Raw genomic sequence first — 21211 nt, 5'->3', positions numbered from 1 at the left:
TTTTTTTTTGAAAAAAATATGTGGAGCAAGCATTAAAACTCTTCCCCAGTTGAAAGCAGCATTGTGAGAAGAAAAACTCTATTTTCTTTAAACTCAACTGAGATCAGTCCATTTCGTTCCTTTGAAATTGAGTAAGCAGGCCAGTAACCAAGAGGACAGCTGTAATGCTGACAGGCATACAAAGTCCTGAAACGGGCTAAAAAGGTAGACATCAATTCAGTATTTCCCAGCTTTGTCCTTTTTAGAAGAGTGGGTTGAGTTACATAAGCATGGCCAAGATCAACCCCATTCCTAATCTTTATATATGACAACCTAAAACATTGAAAACATGGTGATAACAACATCAAGCTGTTTTTTGTTGTTGTTGTTTTTTTTTTTTGGAAAACTTGTTGCTACCCATGGCAACATAGATGGAGCCAGATACAGGTAGATCCTTGAGGTAAAAGCTGTTTCCAAGCACAAAGCAAAAGCTATAAAGGAATGGCTTGGATAAATGGATGACATTCTGTCCACCAACAAAAGGTGAAAAGTTCCACAATCTAAATGAGCATTTTTCATGCAGACATGCCCATCAAGACAGATGGGATTGCTGCTGAAGTGCTGTGTATGTGTGTTAACTTGGAGGGGTTGAAATAGATTTTAGTATTTCATTCTGGAGAAACTATGTCTTCTTTTTAAATGTATTGATATGAAGAGGGGTGGGGTTTTCTTGTTGGATCATTTTGTGTTATGGAGGTAAAGTAGGCAGGGATAGAGGACATCTTACGGTGTCGTACAGATAACATACAGGAGTTTATCTGTCTTGTTTACCTTGTTGGCTCAGTCACTAATGTATAATAGTGATTATCTCATTTTGTCTGGGTAATAACTGGCCCAAGTTGTCCAAATAAATGTAACTGAGCTGCATGGGTGGTCTTACTGTAAATAATTTCACCACAGATTTACATCATTTAACCTTAAAAATGCAGCAGTCAGAAAAACACCCATTTTGTTTTAATATGTTAAGAAAAGAGGAAAGGGAATGTGCTGCCCTCTTCTGTCGAATTGTATTGTTTATTTCAATAGCTAATAAACATCTTGATAATAAGAAACGTCTGGAACTTGAAATAGTAAATTAAATGATACGAAACAATCACACTTTTTGGATGAGTAGACAAAAAATCAACTATTTATTTAAATAGTTTATTTTATTTTTTATTTATTTTTTTTTTTTTCAGAATAAACTAAGGGTACAGAAAAAAAATGGCAAAACCTAAATCTTTTTAACAGATTTTGTAAAAAAAAAAAAAAAAAAAAAACAAATAAAAGTCAATTTTGTTTAGGATATACAGTTGCTCCCCTCTTATAAAAGTATAAAGAGTACATTCCACTTATATGAGCCGCTCAAAATCATGTGGCTCACACAACACTCTCTTAATTCATCTGCCAGTGATTTCTATTTAATCTCTCTCATACAAAGACCAAAGATGAACTAGGATGACCTTTTTTCATAATCCAAGTAAACATACAAGGACAAATCAGCAAGAAATGGAACTTTGCTACTGCACCAGAGTCAATCAGTCAACACAGTCCTTGAATTTTTCATATCACCCTCATGGTGGGAAAACAAATGGTAACGGTTTCATTTATTAAAGTTAAAAAAGGCAGTGCTACACAGCCTATTATTGAAACTTAAAAGCAAACCTTTTATTTTCTCAGTTTTAGTTGTGCTTTAACCAGAAAATGAAATGAGAGCAAGTTCCCTGAGAGGATAAAACATAAGCGGGATGGAAGAAAAACTCGGGCTGCAAAGGTGCACGCTGCGAACCACTGTAAAAACGAAAAGATATTTGAGGCAGCATTTACGGTTCTTCAGATGCCACATCAGTGGAACCTCCTGGAAAACCTCTAGACACACTTTTCAGGAATGACAGCCTCAATCAACATACACTTTTACTGTATGTGGGGAAATAAATGTAATGAAAGTGAATAGTGACTGAGACTTACATACTGCCTAACATATCGTTTTGCATTCCATGTATCTTTTCATTTTTACAGTAAGTATGGCAGAGTAACTATGTGTTACCGACTTGGTTCTTTGTGCCATCATTAAATAAAAATCTAAATAAAAATAATACAAAACTTCAAACAGATATGTATGGCACCACCACATTTCATTATGGCTATTAACACTTCACAGCACAATTATGTGGTCAAGGTTTATGCACACATGTCATTGATGATGCCTATGGCTAACTATATAATCAGCAACAATTGAGCACAGGTAAATTTCTTATTGACAAACACATTTAGTGCCTTAAAAAACATGATTTTGATTTCATAGATAACAATGCCCTTTAGACAAAATTAGCAAGCCCCCATATGCATATCGGTGAAATTAAGGACATCAGAAATATGGTGAATGAGTAACACTGGAATCAACAAGTTATTACATTTGTGTGCATTGGTACATGTAACACTGACTTAAAGATTTGTGACTTGCAAAAAAAAAACAAAAAAAAAAACAACAACTAATAGACCTAACTGCTGGATAATATACTACAAACAAACTGATCATTGATGTCCCACAGTGTCCTCCAATGGGCTACTTTACATTGAATCAATACTGGGATGCACAACACAAAAAGGAACATAATGGTACATTATTAATGGTTGATCACAGTTAGACAGCAGATCTGATGACACTGTCACATGACCTAGTGGAAGCACAGCATTAGGGTAAATAATTCAGGGTGATTCACAGAAAGGCAAACCACACAGCAGCATTTGGTTGGTTCAAGGACAGCATCATTCAAATTGTTCTATACCCATACCCATTACAAATCGTTCTGTTTGTTTTGAAGATAATATAAAAAAAAAAAAACATGTTTAGATGACAACTATACTGGTCAAAACTATCAAACAATCTAACCACTTCAAGACACACTTGAAAAAAACTGTATTCCAAAGTTCTCAAAACAGATATGGCATTGAAAAGATGAGGAGCTGCATTGATTTGCCTTGTTTAAAGTTGTGTAAAAATTTAAATTTGGCATCAAGAAATGTGTACAGCTGTAATAGCAAACACATACACAACAAATGTGCATTTCATACTTGGCAGGAGACCTATGGTTACCATCCTCTTAATGAAAGCCATCTCGTCTGTATCTGTTATTTAATTGTATGAAAATTGGTACAGAAATGGAAATGGACTATTCAGCACCCCAAATTCTCTAGACTGAATGGAGACCTGAATATTGCTGTTCTTTCCTTAAAAGCAAAGATAAAGAAGACAGGACAAACTGCTTTTGTAAGAACGAGAGTCAGTAATGAACATTTGACATTCTGGGGTACATTCTTTGAGGAAAAAGCTTTGATGTTTAATGTGCAGATTAGTATAATGGGCTAGTCTCTGGGAATGTGCAGAGTCTATGAAGAAATCAGGAAATACTAATGTGCTGAAATATCTGACCATTAATTGCTTCATCTCGCTCAAAGGCCAGCACGTAAATGTTTAGGCTAGAAAATTAACAGTAATAAACAAAAATATTTGCCTCTTTACAAATGGTGACAAGTCAGCATTTCTCCAAATCATAAACAAGAGGAAAAACTCCTAAAGTAAATTATATTTTTCAACAAAAATCACAAACAGGTATTTTTCCCCTCACTTCAATTAGGTTCAAGGGGGTACATAAAACAAAAAAGATATATTTCCGGTCAGGAAATGAGTACCATATCTGTTAAGTTTTACATATGAAACCAAATATTAACAAACTGTTACAATACAATAATTATATTAGTAATCAAATGCAGGTAACAATAATCGCAGGGTCGCAAAAGGCTGCTACAAAATGATCATATACAGTCCTTCCTTATTTCCTCTTGAGTCTTGGATTGCCTGGCACTGAGCTAAGCACTTGAGCCACTGAAATAAAGAGCTATCAGCCATGGGTCATTCTGAGGTCACCATGGAAACCATACTTTCCCAAGAGCACAGAGGGATCTGTAATGAAATAAGCATGAATGTTGAAACATGAGGCAAAGTCACTACTGTTAATATGGGGGAAAAATAATCAATATTTCAAAGCATTGTGATACGTCATGATACTGTATATAGATATTCTAACGCCATAAACCTATATTTTTAGTTACATTTTCAAATTAATATTTTATATTATACAAGTCTACAATTTGTTTCCATTTGTAAAGATGTTCATACAGGTCCTTCGTACAGCTAGACTGCAAAGGTATTAGTTTAATGATAAATACACTGTAACCAAGGTACATTATTTCATCCAAAAAAAGTGGCAGTTCAGTGGACGAAACGCCTTGTTGATGAGAGAGGCCAACAGAGAATGGCCAGACTGGTTCAAACTGACAAAGTCTATGGTAACTCAGATTTTTTTATTATAATTATTTTTATTTTTTTTGCAAACAATGATATGCCGATGCTTTACACTACTTCTATGATTCTATGGTGAAGTAAAGCAGAAAGTTCAGCACTTAAAGGAATAGTTCTCTCATCATTTACTCCCCCTCATGCTATCCCAGATGTGTATGACTTTCTTTTTTTTGGGGGGGGGGGATTTTCCCCCTTTTTCACCCAATTTGGAATGCCCGATTCCCAGTGCGCTTTTTTATTAAGTCCTCGTGGTCGCGTAGTGATTTGCCTCAATCCGGGTGGCGGAGGATGAATCTCATTTGCCTCCGCGTCTGAGACCATCAACCCGAGCATCTTATCACGTGGATGTTGAGCGCGTTGCCACGGAGACATAGCGCGTGTGGAGGATTCATGCCATCCACCGCAGCATCTGCGCTCAACTCACCATGCGCCCCACCGAGAACAAACCACATTATAGCGACCACGAGGAGGTTACCCCATGTAACTCTACCCTCCCTAGCAACCGGGCCAATTTGGTTGCTTAGGAGACCTGGCTGGAGTCACTCAGCACGCCCTGGGATTCGAACTAGTGAACTCCAGGGGTGGTAGCCAGCATGTATGACTTTTTTCTTCTGCAGAACACAAAGGTTTTTAGAAGAATATTTCTGCTCTGTAGGTCCATACAATGCAAGTGAAAGGTGACCAAAACTTTAAAGCTCCAGAAAGCACATAAAGGCAGCATAAAAGTACTGTAATCCATAAAACTCCAGTGGTTTAATCCATGTCTTTTGAAGCAATCTAATCAATTTTGGGTGAGAACAGACCAAGATGTAACTCATTTTTCACTGTACTTCTTGCCATTGCATTCTCTAGGCACAATCATGATTTCAAGCTCGATTACACTTCCTAGCGCTTGACGCATACACAGAGCGCTAGATGGTGCTATAGAAAGTGTAATCGAGCTTGAAATCATGATCGCTAAGGAGTGCTGATGTCATGATTTATTGTAAAAAAGGACTTCAATATTTATCTGTTTTTCACCCACACCTATCATACTGCTTCAGAAGACATGGATTTAACCACTGGAGTCTTATGGATTACTTTTATGTTGCCTTTGTGTTTTTTGGAGCATCAAAGTTTTGGTCACCATTTACTTGCATTGTATGGCCATACAGAGCTGAGATATTCCTCTAAAAATCTTCATTTTGTGTTCAGCAGAAGAAAGAAAATCATACACATCTGGGATGGCATGATGGTGAGTAAATGGAGAGAAATTTCATTTTTGGGTGAACTACTCTAAGTCTAATGAAGATGAATGTGAAATGAGTGAGTAAAAAATACAAAAAACATGAAGAGCAGTATTATCATATCATGACTAAGAAATCTATATAATATCGAATCATTAGGTCCCTGCTGATTTCCACCCCTAATACTGTGTAAATGTTGTAGGATTCTCACCATGATGGTGGTTCTTTGTGTGGCTCTTCCTCTTCCTGAGCAGCCAATCGTCTGAGCTGACTTTCTTCATCTGGAAATACACACCCCGACATCCAAAATTAAACCCAATTATCTAATCTAGTGGGACAGAATGTTATGTAAAACTCTACCTATCCAAATACATTTTAAATTACCAAAGTATCCCAAGCAAACACACTGATGTCTTAAAAGAACAATGGAAAAAGTCCTACCACATGGGTTTCCTTCCACATCATCTAGGAGGTTGGCAGTGGAGTTGGCTGTGCCCAATCTGGGAGAGTGCAGTCAAAGTAAACAGCATTCACTAAATGTATTCAACTGAACACAAGGTCAAGCTACTGTGCCAAAAATAATTTATAACATTTGCTGGGGCATTCACAGCCTCTACAGCACAAAACAGAAATCCTCTACACTGAGTGCTGCTCACCAGTGAAAAAATAAAGCATCATGACTAAACCTTTATCAAATACAGTATCTCATAGATCTTAAAATGTATCAATGTGTCCCAATTTCTGCATATTTTATGCTTTCTCAAACAATATTTAGAATTTATGTGATGTCATATGTCATTCTGATCATTCTGTATTGAATTAGGTTGACATATTCCTGGCACTTGCCAAAGGATACGAATGATGCCGCAGCAATGTTCTTCTTTTAGACTTCTTCCGCTTTGTCTTTTCCGAGAACCCTCTGGCAATTTCAAACAGCTTCTTCCTGGTCGCTGCAGTTGAGAATGCAACAAAACGTGAAATGGATAGTTCACCCCCCCAAAAAATAAAAAAATAAAAATACAAATTCTGACAAATATTAAAGTCCTTTTTTTCTGTAAATCTACACTTTCACTTACACATTCTAGTGTGGAAGTGACTTTCACCTTCACATTCAGCCAACTACTGGTTGCGGCTGGTCAAAGGTGGAGATTTATAGTAAAATAAGGGCTTAAATATTGATTTATATTGATCATATGGATTACTTTTATGCTGCCTTTATGTCCTGTTAGGACCTTCTGAGTTCACTTGCATTGTGAGAACCAACAGAGCTGAAATATTCTTCTAAAAATCTTTGTTTGTGTTCAGCAGAAAAAAGAAAGTCATACACATCTGGGATGACATGAGGGTGAGTAAATGATGAGAGAATTTTCATTTTTGGGTGAACTATCCCTTTAAAGAAATACTCCAAGTTCAATACAAGTTGAGTTTAATCGACAGCATTTGTGGGATTTGATTACCACAAAAAATAATTTCGACTTGTCCCTCCTTTTCTTTAAAAACAGAAAAAAAATCGAGGTTACAGTGAGGCACTTACAATGGAAGTGAATGGGGCAAATTTTTGGAGGGTTTAAACTAAAGGCAGAAATGTGAAGCTTATAATTTTATAATACCACTTACATTAATTTGTTTGTAAAAACTAATGTATTATTTGAGCTGTTAAGTTGTTTAAATCGTCATTTTTAAAGCTGTTGCAGGTTTTGTAGACATTCCATTGTCATAGCTTAAAATTTTATATAACTTTATACAGAAAAGGTAAGTGACATGCATATTGTCTTGTGGCTATACTTTTGAAATAGTGAGTATCTTAATGTTTATGGATTGGCCCAATTCACTTCCATTGTAAGAGCCTCTCTGTCATCCAGATTTGAGGTTTTTTAGAGAAAAGGAAGGGCAATTCAAAATACATTTTTGTGGTAATCAATATTATGCCACAAATGCTGTCGATTGAGGTTAACTTGTATTGAACCCGGAAAATTTCCTTTAAGAAGCTCTGTTCGTTAATTTCTTAATCTTCTAGTGGACTGGGATGCTTTAAAAGAGAGCCTTACATTTCCCCATGTGCTTTAGCTTGTCTCTGAACAGAGCATCATCTGAGACTGCTGTGCAGACCTCTACAGATCTGGAAGCATAGAGGTCACCTGTTTTTAGGGAAAAAGATATGTAAAGGATCTCAAGTGTCTCATGAATTTCCATAAAGATAAGCCACATATATGACAGCTTTGCCCAATGAAGACTGAAAAGAGGTCAACAGATATGTTTTTTTTTTTTTTAATGGCTGATGCCGATATCTAGACAGCGGGATGGTCGAATTTGCATAATACAATTTACAAAAGCAATTCAAAAGTACACATTTCTAAAGTGAAATGCACTCTTATTATATACAATATTAACTCAAATTCATTTAAAAAAAAATAAAATAAAAAAAAAAAACCTTGAAGACAGAATTTGTTTTCAAGGGAAAATTAACACTTGTGCAATTTGGCCAAGTGAACACAGTTAGAAAAAATGGCCAAATATCGGCCGTTTAATCAGCCTGGCCAGGAATATATTTTAATGTATCACTAATTATAATAATACAAACTAAGTTGCCAGGGAATTTCCATGCGGTTGCTAAGCTTTTCTGGGTGGTTGCTAGGTAGGTGCAAACTGACCCAAGTCAAAATGAACCCAAGTCTCTATGACATTCTGGTCCCTAGATATGGCTAATGTCCCAACCTTCAAAGTAATTAATGATATTTTTGCCTGTTTGATGTTAAAATCACTAAACTAAGAGTTTCAGAAATGGCACATTATGCACACAAAGTGGGACATACATGTTCACACATACAAGCATGCACAAACTATCTACCTGTGGAGTTCTCCATGCTAGCTGATGAATGACTGGATTTGGATTTCTTTGACTCGTATTTCAATCGATCTACAACAGAGAAAGCAGGTATTATGAAAAGACTGCCTGGTACTTTGACGTTCGGCATTCTACATGAACAGGAAATCGTCCAATGGGGTTCATTTCTGGAAAGATGGTTGAGACATATATAGCTGTGAGACTAGCTGTGCGTAAAAGCACAATATGGACATGTTACAGCAATACAAAGTCTGGCTGAGATAAACAGACACTCCTAATGGCCTTGGAGAAAAACCCAACAGTTCATAGCTGGCTGAGTAAATCAGCACTATAATTCACTCTTCTGGATTTGTGTAGGTGGAACGGAGGAAGGAGGGGAAGCTCTGCTGTCCCGTTAAGTGTGTGGGCGAGTGTCTTCCTACCTCTTTCCAAGGCAACGAGGAACTCTCGGTTCCTCTGCAGCTCTTTCATGAACTCCTCGTTCTGCAGGAAGAGAGCAATACGCTCATCCTGCAAATATTGCTTCAGTTTGCGTTCCTGCTCCGAAGCTCCGCCTGTTCCCGCAGCAACCGCCACAGTGGCGTCCTCCTGAGGTACTGAGGAACAAGAGGAGGAAGAGGGCTTGGAGATGCTACTCTGAGAGCCCTGCAGAATAGTGGAAATGGGGAAATAAATATACAAAAACAATAAGCACTTCATCTCATTAAGAAGTAAACAGCTGAAAGTAAATAAACTGTTTTACTTAAAAAAGGGTAGTGTTTAAGCAGTTCCCTTTAATCAGATTTTTGTAAATGAACAGTTCCTGAAAACACTGAAGGAGAACCACTAGTCTAGTGCAATGAGGTCAGATGACTTTTAAACACAAGAAATTCTTGTCCTCCAACTATAACTGTTTCATTCATGCTATAATGAATGGATAGAGAACTGATATAAAAAAGCATGGTATTTCTGGGCTTGAACTGAAAAAGAACATGTCCAGGTCATATTTCACCCCAAAAGCAAAAAAAATAAAAAAAATAAAAAAATTTGGTAATAATAGTAAGAAAATATTTTTTTGCATTGTGACATTATAATTATGACAATTATTTTAAGCACATTTCCCCCTGACTATGTTATTCTCAATAATGATTACCATTAGATTCTCATTACTATAATACAGTATTTTTATTTAATTTCTGATGTATATATATATATATTTTACAATTACCTAATGGTAATGAGAATGACATCTTTCACATTACGATATTAAGAATTTGAGGTGAAAATGGGCTTACTTGTCATGAAAATATCACATTGCTAAAAAATTAAAATAAAAAAAATAAAATCTTATGGCCTTAAAAATACTTTGCGAGATTCACTTTACTAAGAACACACTTTTTCACATTAAAGGAATAGTTCACACAAAAATTAAAGTTCTCTCATCATTTACTCACCCTCATGCCATCCCAGATGTGTATGACTTTCTTTCTCCTTAAGAACACAAACAAAGATTTTTAGAAGAATATCTCCGCTTTATAGGTCTATGAAATGTACGTGAATGGTGACCAAAATTTGAAGCTCCAAAAAGCCCATGAAGGCAGCATAAAAATAATCCATATGACTCCAGTGGTTAAATCCATGTCTTCAGAAGTGATCCAATCAGTTTTGGGTGAGAACAGAGTATACATCTCCTTTTCCACTGTAAATCTTGACATCAGCATTCTCCTTGGCGATCATGATTTCAAGCTGAATTACACTTCCTAGCGCCATATAGCACTCTGATCATGCATCAAGCACTAGGAAGTGCAATCAAGCTTAAAATCATGATCGTGCCTACTAGAGACTGCAATGGCAATATGTACAGTGAAAAAGGAGATATATTTTGGTCTTTTCTCACCTAAAATCAATTCAATCGGATTAAACCACTTGAGTCTTAAGGATTACTTTTACGCTGCCTTCGTGTGCTTTTTGGAGCTTTAAAGTTTTGATCACCATTCACTTGCATTGTATGGACCTACAGAGCAGAGATATTCTTCTAAAAATCTTCTTGTGTTCTGCAGAAGAAAGTCATACACATCTGGGATAGCATGAGGGTGAGTAAATGATGAGAGAATTTTCATTTCTGGGTGAACTATTCCTTTAAGCATGCTGGCTTTCAGTGTGTGAGAATTGCAACAACACAAGAATGCATTGCTATCAAATAGTGAATACCAAATGCTCATTAGCAGCTTTACTTTATATTTGAACTTGTTTAAGATGGACTGCTGTATATGTACAGTACAAGGTAACAAGAATGCCATTATTGTTAGTCTGACCATTCAGAGTATGATATAACATAAGAACTTAAAAGCACTTCCACATTCCAGCTGCACTGCTGTATTACATTTGCATGATTTAATGCCCAAACTCCTAAACCGTTAAGGAGCAATCTAAACTTTTAACAGTGCTTTAATATTCCTAAATAGCAAATGAGCTGAAGCTAAATCAAAAGGCCCAAACTCCACAATATCAGTGACATTTATAGCTTCAAGCAGTTTTTGGACAGCATACCTTGAGGATGCTTTAAAAACATCTTGAGGTCAAAGTTAGCACTAGAGAACTAAAAATACAAACTGATTTAAAACTGGCTTACAGATTTACATCTCCCAGGCTGAGATTCAGCCCTTACACAAGGGTTAAAATGGCTATGAGACAACCCAGCCAGTTATTTGGTGTTAAATTCTCACCTGTATACTGTCCAATTGTTGAGGCAGTATTCGCAGGAAGTCATCAGGCAGGTTGCCAAGTAACGGAGGATTCCAATTTTTGTAACCTTGAACTTGCCTGTGTCCTGGAGGAGGCTGTGCCTCAAATCTGATGGAAAGCAGAGGTAGAGATCAGACAGGATACACCCACTACCACTTATTTAAATGACAACTTTCATGTAAGAATGCAAACATTAAGCTTATAATTCAGTTACAGCTCCAACAGTTTATCTGACCCCTTCATTATATTTGAATTCATGGAGACTATGTCTGTGGATAAATGGAATTTCATGGACTTTTTCTACTTTGTGAACCACAAAGGCTCAAAAGAAATTGCAGTTTGGTTTATGGACACCAGGGGGCATCAATTACAGAACTGTGACAAAATGAACAAGTAGTCTGAGAACACTGATGACCCCAATACATGTTTCCAAGGCCAATATCTCTACCATTTATCCTTCTTTTTTTAGTTTTAAAGGGATAGTTCACCCAAAAATGAAAATTCAATAATCAAATACGAACCAACCCATCTCATATGACTTTCTTTTGTGGAAAGTTGATGCTTTTCTTTTTTGCATAATACGTACAATGAAAATGAAGACTGTCGGTTCCTAACATTTCACCTAACATTTTGTTTTATGTTCCACGGAAGAAATAAAGTCATATGGGTCTGGAACATGGTGAGTAAATGGGTCAAAATGTAAATTTTTGGGTGAACTATCCCTTTAAAGTGTCTGGATTTGTGAAAGGAAACATTTACTAGAGAACATCAAAGCATTTTTTAACCTGGGTGGAGGAACAGGAGGGGCATGTGGGTATTTCCTGTCATATATGTGCATGTCATATGTTGGTGGAGAGTAGACCGGAGGTGGCTCCTCGTCCGAACTGTCCGGCTCGAGGGTCCGCTCTAGAATCTGATAAAGGTGGAAGCATAACATTGAGCTCAAAGCAAATACATGAGGAAATGTAATTAGAGGCTTTCCATTGAAAAAAACACAACAGCCAAAAGACAATGGGTCTTATCTACTAATAAATGTGCAGTGATTTTACTTGTGTGTAAAAAAGGTTCTAATGTAAAACTTCCACCAGTTCGCAACAGGTGCATATGCACATTTCAATCTGTTCTTACCCTTGTTCTAATATTGATGAATTTGGATTATTCTAATTAAGGGAATGGGTGCCTGTCATTTTTACTTAGGCCTATAGACTATATATGTGATCATGTTATTAGCCAACTATGCATTTTAAAGCAGAACCTATCCCAGATCCCAATTTTGTTACTCTGAAATAAATGATACTTATTGTAGAATCAATTTGTTATTTAATTTTTAACAATAATAATCTGCCTTATATACACACTGGTGGCCAAAAGTGTGGAATAATGTACAGATTTTACTGTTTCAGAAGGAAATTGATACTTTAATTCAACAAAGTGGCATTCGACTGATCACAAAGTATAGTCAGGACATTACTGATGTAAAAAAACAGCACCATCACTATTTGAAAAAAGTCATTTTTGATCAAATCTAGACAGGCCCCATTTCCAGCACCTATCACTCCAACACCTTATCCTTGAGTAATCATGCTAAATTGCTAATTTGGTACTAGAAAATCGCTTGCCATAATATCAAACACAGCTTAAAGCTATTTGGTTCGTTAAATGAAGATTAACATTGTCTTTGTGTTTGAGTTGCCACAGTATGCAATAGTCTTAAGGTCAATATCAGGTCAAAAGAAACAGCTTTCTCTAGAAACTTGTCAGTCAATCATTGTTTTGAGGAATGAAGGCTATACATTGCTTGAAATTGCCAAAAAACTGAAGATTCAGTCTTCAAAGACAAAGGACAACTGGCTCTAACAAGGACAGAAAGAGATGTGGAAGGCCAGATGTACAACTAAACAAGAGCATAAATTCATCAGAGTCTCTAGTTTGAGAAATAGATGCCTCGCATGTCCTCAGCTGACAGCTTCATTGAATTCTACCCGCTCAACACCAGTTTCATGTACAACAGTAAAGAGAAGACTCTGGGGTGCAGGCCTTATGGGAAGAATTGCAAAGAAAAAGCCACTTTTGAAACAGAAAATCAAAAAGAAAAGGTTAGAGTGGGCATAGAAACACAGACATTGGACAACAGATAATTGGAAAAGAGTGTTATGGATCTTAACCACATTGAGCTTTTGTGGGATCAGCTAGACTGTAAGGTGTGTGAGAAGTGCCCGACAAGACAGCCACATCTATGGCAAGTACTACAGGAAATGTGGGGTGAAATGTCACCCGAGTATCTGGACAAACTGACAGCTAGAATGCCAAGGATCTGCAAAGCTGTCATTGCTGCACGAGGAGGAGTTTTTGATGTGAACTCTTTGAAGTAGTTTAAGAAGTTCTGAAATTTTTTTTTTTTATCAAACTGTTATAGTAATTTTTCACGTTATTAATGTCCTGACTATACATTGTGATCAGTTGAATGCCCCTTTGGTGAATATAAGTACCAATTTCTTTCCATAAGAGCAAAATCTCATGGCTTAGCACAATGCATATCCAAGGCTACCAGGATTCTGTGATTTTTGCATACTTGTGGTTTGAGTTAGTTCTAAATGTTAAAAATAAAATTGGTTCTAAATGTTAAATTTAGAAACAAATATCGGTTCTAAACCCTTAAAGGGATATTTCACCCAAAACTGACAATTATCTCATAATTTACTCACCCTCATGCCATCCCAGATGTGTATGACTTACTTTCTTCAGCAGAACACAAATAAAGATTTTTAGAAAAATATCTCAACTCTGTAGGTCCATTCAATGAAAGTAATTGGTGATCAGTAGGGGTGTGACGATACACTTAGCTCACGAGATGAGACGATACACGATACTGGGTTCACGAGAACGAGACAATATTTTAACACTGTATACACTACCGGTCAAAAGTTTTGAAACACTTACTCATTCTTTATTATAATTTTTCTTCTTCACATTTTAGAATAATAGTAAAGTCATCAAAACTATGGAATAACATAAATGGAACTATGGGAATTATGTTGTGACTAAACAAAATCCAAAATAAATCAAAACTGTGTTATATTTTAGCATCTTCAAAGTAGTCACACTTTGCCTAGAATTTGCAGACATGTACTCTTGACATTTTCTCAACCAACTTCTTGAGATATCACCCTGGGATGCTTTTTAAACAGTATTGAAGGAGTTCCCATCTATGTTGGGCACTTATTGGCTGCTTTTCTTTATTATTTGGTCCAAGTCATCAATTTCAAAACCTTTTTTTTTTTAAATAAATGTTAGTTTTGTAATGAAATAAATTAATATGGTGGCACAATTATATTTGTATAGTCTACAAAACTAATTTCAAACATTTAAGCATATGCCCTCAGATCAAAAGAATTTTAAAATCATGAGAAACATTTCAGTCAAGTGTTTCAAAACTTTTGACCGGTAGTGTACATGACTGGAAAAATAGTCTTTTATTCGACTGAAAGTCACAAAATGCAAAACAATGCAGGTGCATTTTGAAATGCTTTAACTAATAATCTTGTAATGAATGTCACTTCAGTTCTACTTTCTGAGTATGAATTATCATATGCAGTAAAAGAACAATATGCAAGCACTGTAAAAGGTTTTGCCACAAACTCAACTGACTGGCTTCTCTCCTGTATGATTTCTCATGAGTCTCTTCAGACCTGGTTGATTTTAGTTGAGAGCTGCGGTGGTTCTGTATAGTGCTTGTGTTACCCGTAGTGTACGGCACTATTTTCTTACAGCGCTTACACATTGGCTGTGTCTCGTTTGGAAGGCTGCATCCTCTGGAGGTCACATTTGTCGGCCGCATACATCATCGAGGCTGTCTCGTTTCATTTATTTATTTATTTTTTATTGGGAATGCAAAAAAGGTTAACAATTGTATAAACGTAAGTGCATATACATGAAAGGCATTGACAATAGATACAAAATAATAAAATAAAAAAAAATTTTGAAACGAGGATGCAGCCTTCCAAACGAGACACAGCCTTTGTTTGTGTCTTGTCTGTCACTCTGTCGCCATTTATTGTTTCCACCGGGTACCTAAAATGCTGCCACACAAACGATTTAAAAGTGGCAGGGGCATCTTCTATGCTAATTTCACCCTCACACTCTGTCATGCTGATATCATGAGACAGCTTTTCACCTCAACGAGAAATATCGTCATGTTTTGTCACACCCCTAGTGATCAGACGTTTGTAGCTCCAAATATCACATGAAGGAAACATAAAGTAATCCATAAGTCTCCAGTGGTTAAATCCATATCTTTAGAAGTGATATAATAGGTGTGGGTGAGAAAGAGATCAAATATTTTTTCTCTCTCTAAATCTCCACTTTCACTTTTACATCTGAAAGTCTCATGTGGGGCTTGTTTAGTTTCACTTTCACATCTGAAATGAAAGTTAAAGTGAAGATTTAGAGAAAAAAAGGATTTAAATATTGTTCCGTTTCTCACCCACCTATTATATTGCTTCTGAAGACATATATTTAAACACTGGAGTCATATGGTTTCCTTTATGTGATTTTTGAGCTACAAAGGCCTGATCACCATTCACTTGGCACTCTATGGACCTACAGAGCTAAGATATTTTTCAAAAAATCTTTGTTTGTGTTCTGCTGAAGAAAGAAAGTCATACACATCTGGGATGTGATGAGGGTGAGTGAATGATGAGATAATTTTAATTTTTAGGTGAACTAACCCTTTCAATTTAGAAAAAATAAAAGCACTTCTTTTACTCCGTGAATCATGATTTCTGTATGAAAACATTCAGACATAGGATTTTTTCCCCCGCACATATACAGGTGCATCTCAATAAATTAGAATGTCGTGGAAAAGTTCATTTATTTCAGTAATTCAACTCAAATTGTGAAACTCGTGTATTAAATAAATTCAATGCACACAGACTTAAGTAATTTAAGTCTTTGGTTCTTTTAATTGTGATGATTTTGGCTCACATTTAACAAAAACCCACCAATTCACTATCTCAAAAAATAAGAATACATCATAAGACCAATAAAAAAAACATTTTTAGTGAATTGTTGGCCTTCTGGAAAGTATGTTCATTTACTGTATATGTACTCAATACTTGGTAGGGGCTCCTTTTGCTTTAATTACTGCCTCAATTCGGCGTGGCATGGAGGTGATCAGTTTGTGGCACTGCTGAGGTGGTATGGAAGCCCAGGTTTCTTTGACAGTGGCCTTCAGCTCATCTGCATTTTTTGGTCTCTTGTTTCTCATTTTCCTCTTGACAATACCCCATAGATTCTCTATGGGGTTCAGGTCTGGTGAGTTTGCTGGCCAGACAAGCACACCAACACCATGGTCATTTAACCAACTTTTGGTGCTTTTGGCAGTGTGGGCAGGTGCCAAATCCTGCTGGAAAATGAAATCAGCATCTTTAAAAAGCTGGTCAGCAGAAGGAAGCATGAAGTGCTCCAAAATTTCTTGGTAAACGGGTGCAGTGACTTTGGTTTTCAAAAAACACAATGGACCAACACCAGTAGATGACATTGCACCCCAAATCATCACAGACTGTGGAAACTTAACACTGAACTTCAAGCAACTTGGGCTATGAGCTTCTCCACCCTTCCTCCAGACTCTAGGACCTTGGTTTCCAAATGAAATACAAAACTTGCTCTCATCTGAAAAGAGGACTTTGGAACACTGGGCAACAGTCCAGTTCTTCTTCTCCTTAGCCCAGGTAAGACGCCTCTGACGTTGTCTGTGGTTCAGGAGTGGCTTAACAAGAGGAATACAACAACTGTAAATGTAGCCAAATTCCTTGACATGTCTGTGTGTGGTGGCTCTTGATGCCTTGACCCCAGCCTCAGTCCATTCCTTGTGAAGTTCACCCAAATTCTTGAATCGATTTTGCTTGACAATCCTAAGGCTGCGGTTCTCTTGGTTGGTTGTGCATCTTTTTCTTCCACACTTTTTCCTTCCACTCAACTTTCTGTTAACATGCTTGGATACAGCACTCTGTGAACAGCCAGCTTCTTTGGCAATGAATGTTTGTGGCTTACCCTCCTTGTGAAGGGTGTCAATGATTGTCTTCTGGACAACTGTCAGATCAGCAATCTTCCCCATGATTGTGTAGCCTAGTGAACCAAACTGAGAGACCATTTTGAAGGTTCAGGAAACCTTTGCAGGTGTTTTGAGTTGATTAGCTGATTGGCATGTCACCACATTCTAATTTTTTGAGATAGTGAATTGGTGGGTTTTTGTTAAATGTGAGCCAAAATCATCACAATTAAAAGAACCAAAGACTTAAACTACTTCAGTCTGTGTGCATTGAATTTATTTAATACACGAGTTTCACAATTTGAGTTGAATTACTGAAATAAATGAACTTTTCCATGACATTCTAATTTATTGAGATGCACCTGTATATACATGTGCGCAGTTAATAAATGAGACCCAATGAGCAAGAGGGTCAATGTGATTTCCATTATAGCAATGCAATCAGGTCATTATCATTAGCCAGCTATGAAAACATGCATGAACAGTATTTAGATCTTTTGTACCAACTTAACAAATTCATAATTAATTTTTATCGAATCTTAGGCACTTACTGCTTGCAGTGACTTTCAAACAGTAAAATAAGCTTGTTGAGCTATGTGGTATAGAACATATGCATGCTGTTCCAACACATCCCCATCTAAACAGATGATTATAAATAACGCAAAAGCAAAAAACACCAGTGGGGAAAGTCTCAAAAAAATGCACAGCAGTTTATGCTTCACTTAGGATTGAATCGAAGTCTAATGGAAGAGCATCTCCACTGGGCCATGAAGTAGATGGTTAGTGTACTCAGACACAGCCAGAGACCGTAATGTGTCTCAGATCCATCTCAAAGCCCCAGCACTGACACAGTTTCTTATCAGAGCAATCAGGTGTAAGAAGACTGAGGCTGAGAAAGCTATTGATTATTATTTGCCGAATTAACAACGTGAGAGGGTGTGAGAGAAGGCCATGTAAAATTTAGCTAATGCTTCTGTGGATGTGTTCACACTGGTCCATTTCACATACTTCCAATCAGGATGGTCTGTCTGCTCTTATCTTTTGCAAGTGATGAAATTGGATTATAGCTGAAAGCATAATCAAATTAGGCAAAATACATAATAAACAAAAACACACAAGGGGCGGCTGGATGAATAGAATTTCGTGAATGACGGGCATTTCAATTTTGCAGTATTCTACAGGTACAGATTCCATGTGTGGCAACTGGCATCCCTGCAGAAGTGCAACATAATAGGTGTTAATGGAGCTGACCTCTGGTGGGATGCTGTCATCTGAATCAGAGCTGTCATCTGAGCCCTGCCCATCAATACTCATCTGCAGGAGCTGGTCGATGGTAGCATCCACGGCCCCGTTGTTGGAGCGGAGCACGCATTCAATCACCTCATAGTCCATGCTAGGAAACATGGTTTTAAAATCCTCCATGGCCTGGTTGAACTCCAGCCGTCTAACTTGCCGGTTGGACCTAGTGTTGTTGAGCTCACCTGCTCCAGAGCCTCCACCACCCCGAGACCCTCCATTACTGCTGCTGCGTCGGAAAAGGCTGGTCATCCTATGACCAACGACCCCACGCAGGAAACAACGGCACTGAGGTCACACTGCCGCCCGGGGTTCCCAACTTCCTCTAACTTTCTTACTCTCTCACGTGATTCCTTGATTTTGTCTGCAATAATTCAAATTAACTTATTTATCATTGTGAAGCAATCTAGTCCATGGGAGTGAGAGAAATCCTTTCTTTCTCTTAATTTGCTTGTTAAGCTGCATCCAACACAGCAGTACGGAATCGCTGCTATGGAGGAAGTAGACGGTCTGGTCTTAATTGTGCTAACATCCAAGACTTAGTGTCCAACAGTGTGATCTCCCCATTAGCTCTGTTCAAACTGAAAACAAATACAGAGACAAGCAGTTAACAAGGATGAAATGAAATAGATCATTAAAGCAACCTTTGACTGTCAAACATAAGCTGTTTATTGGTCTGAATTCATGTTTCTTATAGGCTCGCCCTGGAGACCAACAGGCTCCTGTTTGGTTGCTAGTTATGGCCACACATGCTGCTACAAAATCATCTATCCCTATGGGATGGATATAATGACATAGGCCAAAAAATTCTGTGTGCATGGTCAATGAAGCACTTAGTTCAACTTTAGATTTTTCTTTTTAGCTTCAGTTAAAGTAACTTTTTTGAACACACATATTTATAAAAACTAGTTTTGAGATCAAACAATAAATGGCAGACCCCCTGCAGTATCAGTACCAGGACCCCCTGATGAAGACCCCTGCCTTAGGGTTTGTTATCATATAACATCAGCTCAGCTTCAGTAGGAGCAACACTAGCTTGTAAGAACTGTGATGAGGCAAGACTACTTAAAATACCATGCATGAAATAGGCATGGCTTGCAGACATACATTTAAGAAAAGCCAAGTTGAGCTCACCTCAAACAGGGTTAGGCCAGGCCAGATTAGCACTAATCAGTGTCTACGAAACCGCAGAACAAGACTGTATAGTGGTTAAGATCAAGGAGCAACCGCAGCATTTGCAATAATCTCCGCTGAATAAACTGGTCTGCTAGAACAATAAAAGAGCCATAGGGTGCCTTTGATCGCAAGGCTTTTGACTGAACAGAGCAAGATTTCATTTCAGCAGGCCTTTTTTGAAAATAACAACTTACAACATTGTAAAGTTTGCTGTGGAGGAGATATACACTACAGTTTATGATCGTATTTGCACTGTCATAGACCCCGTTTCCACCTGGTATTAAGATGCGTTTCGGGTGATCTGATCACATGTGGTCAGCGCTAAATACAGGTCTAAATGGGATCTAAAACATTTTATGATTGGACTGCAAAAACCTCATACGAATGTGGTCAAAATGCATGTGACCACATCACATTTGAGGTGTAAACACTAATCCATCCTGTATGCGTCCCAGACAGCAATGAAGCACCACCCCTCACCTGTCAATCAATCTCTGCACTAAAACAAGAGTATAAACTTTGCTGGTTATGCTGCTTTAAAAAAAAAAAAAAAAAAGAAAAACCTTTGGCCCATAAATCAAATAAAAAAGTAGGGATATGATTTCCTTTTAAGGCTTTAAAAACTTAGGAATGACATGAAAAATAATGTTTTAAATATCAAAATATTTCTAAATACTTTAAATATTTCTTGCTTTTTTCAACTTTAGTTTTGGTCAGTTTTATATGTACAATGGTGTTTTTGGAACTCATATATTTTACATATTTTTTTTAATATATTTTATTATATTGTATTATATTAAACTATACTATCCTATATTATATTATACAATCGTAAAATATTTCTGTCCTAATTTGTTCACTTTCACATGTTATTTTGAAGCTCTTAGAATAAACCCACAAGCCCTTATTTCTCATGAAGCAAAACCTTTGAGATATTGTTTCATAATTTTATCACTCCATAGAAATAAAGCATGCAACTCCTCTGTGTCACTGCGATTCATTAACACTTCATGTATGAACACGCTATATGAATATTTGCCATTAGACAATCATTTAAAGTGAAGCTGGAGTGCTTTGTGTTTACTATCAAAGTGTATATTTCTTCATTTAAATTTTCTTTGGAGTGTGGCGCGAGCCTCTGCTGATGGCACACATCAGAGTGCTTGAGAAGTGCTTCACGTGCTCTTCCGGACAGGAGCTGCTCTGGTTGACAACCGCGTCGTGGCTCAGTGACGCTCGGATTTCAACTGAATGACACAAACGTGCCGTTGACGGCTTTTGAATATTCGCTTAAAATTCCCTTAATTGTGCATTAAAATGTGAATGGAATTTAAAGTGGACAATAATCACAGGTTATCTTGATTAAGTTAGATCAAATAACCGTGATCAGACGATTATTTAATATTTGCAACAGGCCTACTAATGATAAAAAGGCAAATATCAATAAAACTAATATCATACTGTCTGCAAATATGCAGACATCTTGTTTAATCAGATATAATTCAAAAACCTCA

At 37.1% G+C, this 21211-nt stretch overlaps 1 protein-coding gene across 2 annotated transcripts in view; it reads right to left on the bottom strand.

Moving 5' to 3' along the window:
• Positions 1–1155: 1155 nt before the first annotated feature.
• LOC127430229 (CUE domain-containing protein 1-like) overlaps positions 1156–21211 on the bottom strand; it is a 55279-nt gene continuing 35223 nt past the window's right edge. For both annotated transcript variants that reach the window (XM_051679862.1, XM_051679863.1), the window contains exons 2-11: positions 18477–19102; positions 11962–12089; positions 11158–11284; positions 8875–9097; positions 8456–8524; positions 7656–7745; positions 6464–6557; positions 6049–6107; positions 5819–5888; positions 1156–3982 (exon numbers count right to left, since the gene is read on the bottom strand). In XM_051679862.1, the coding sequence (XP_051535822.1) occupies position 3982; positions 5819–5888; positions 6049–6107; positions 6464–6557; positions 7656–7745; positions 8456–8524; positions 8875–9097; positions 11158–11284; positions 11962–12089; positions 18477–18773 (1158 nt within the window). In that variant the 5' untranslated portion in view covers positions 18774–19102 and the 3' untranslated portion in view covers positions 1156–3981. The remainder of the gene's footprint in view (positions 3983–5818; positions 5889–6048; positions 6108–6463; positions 6558–7655; positions 7746–8455; positions 8525–8874; positions 9098–11157; positions 11285–11961; positions 12090–18476; positions 19103–21211) is intronic.

Source organism: Myxocyprinus asiaticus, chromosome 39 (assembly GCF_019703515.2).
Source record: "Myxocyprinus asiaticus isolate MX2 ecotype Aquarium Trade chromosome 39, UBuf_Myxa_2, whole genome shotgun sequence".
Classification (NCBI taxonomy): domain Eukaryota; kingdom Metazoa; phylum Chordata; class Actinopteri; order Cypriniformes; family Catostomidae; genus Myxocyprinus; species Myxocyprinus asiaticus.
Note: the sequence above shows the minus strand (reverse complement) of the source record. Positions and strands in the feature narration are given on the sequence as shown.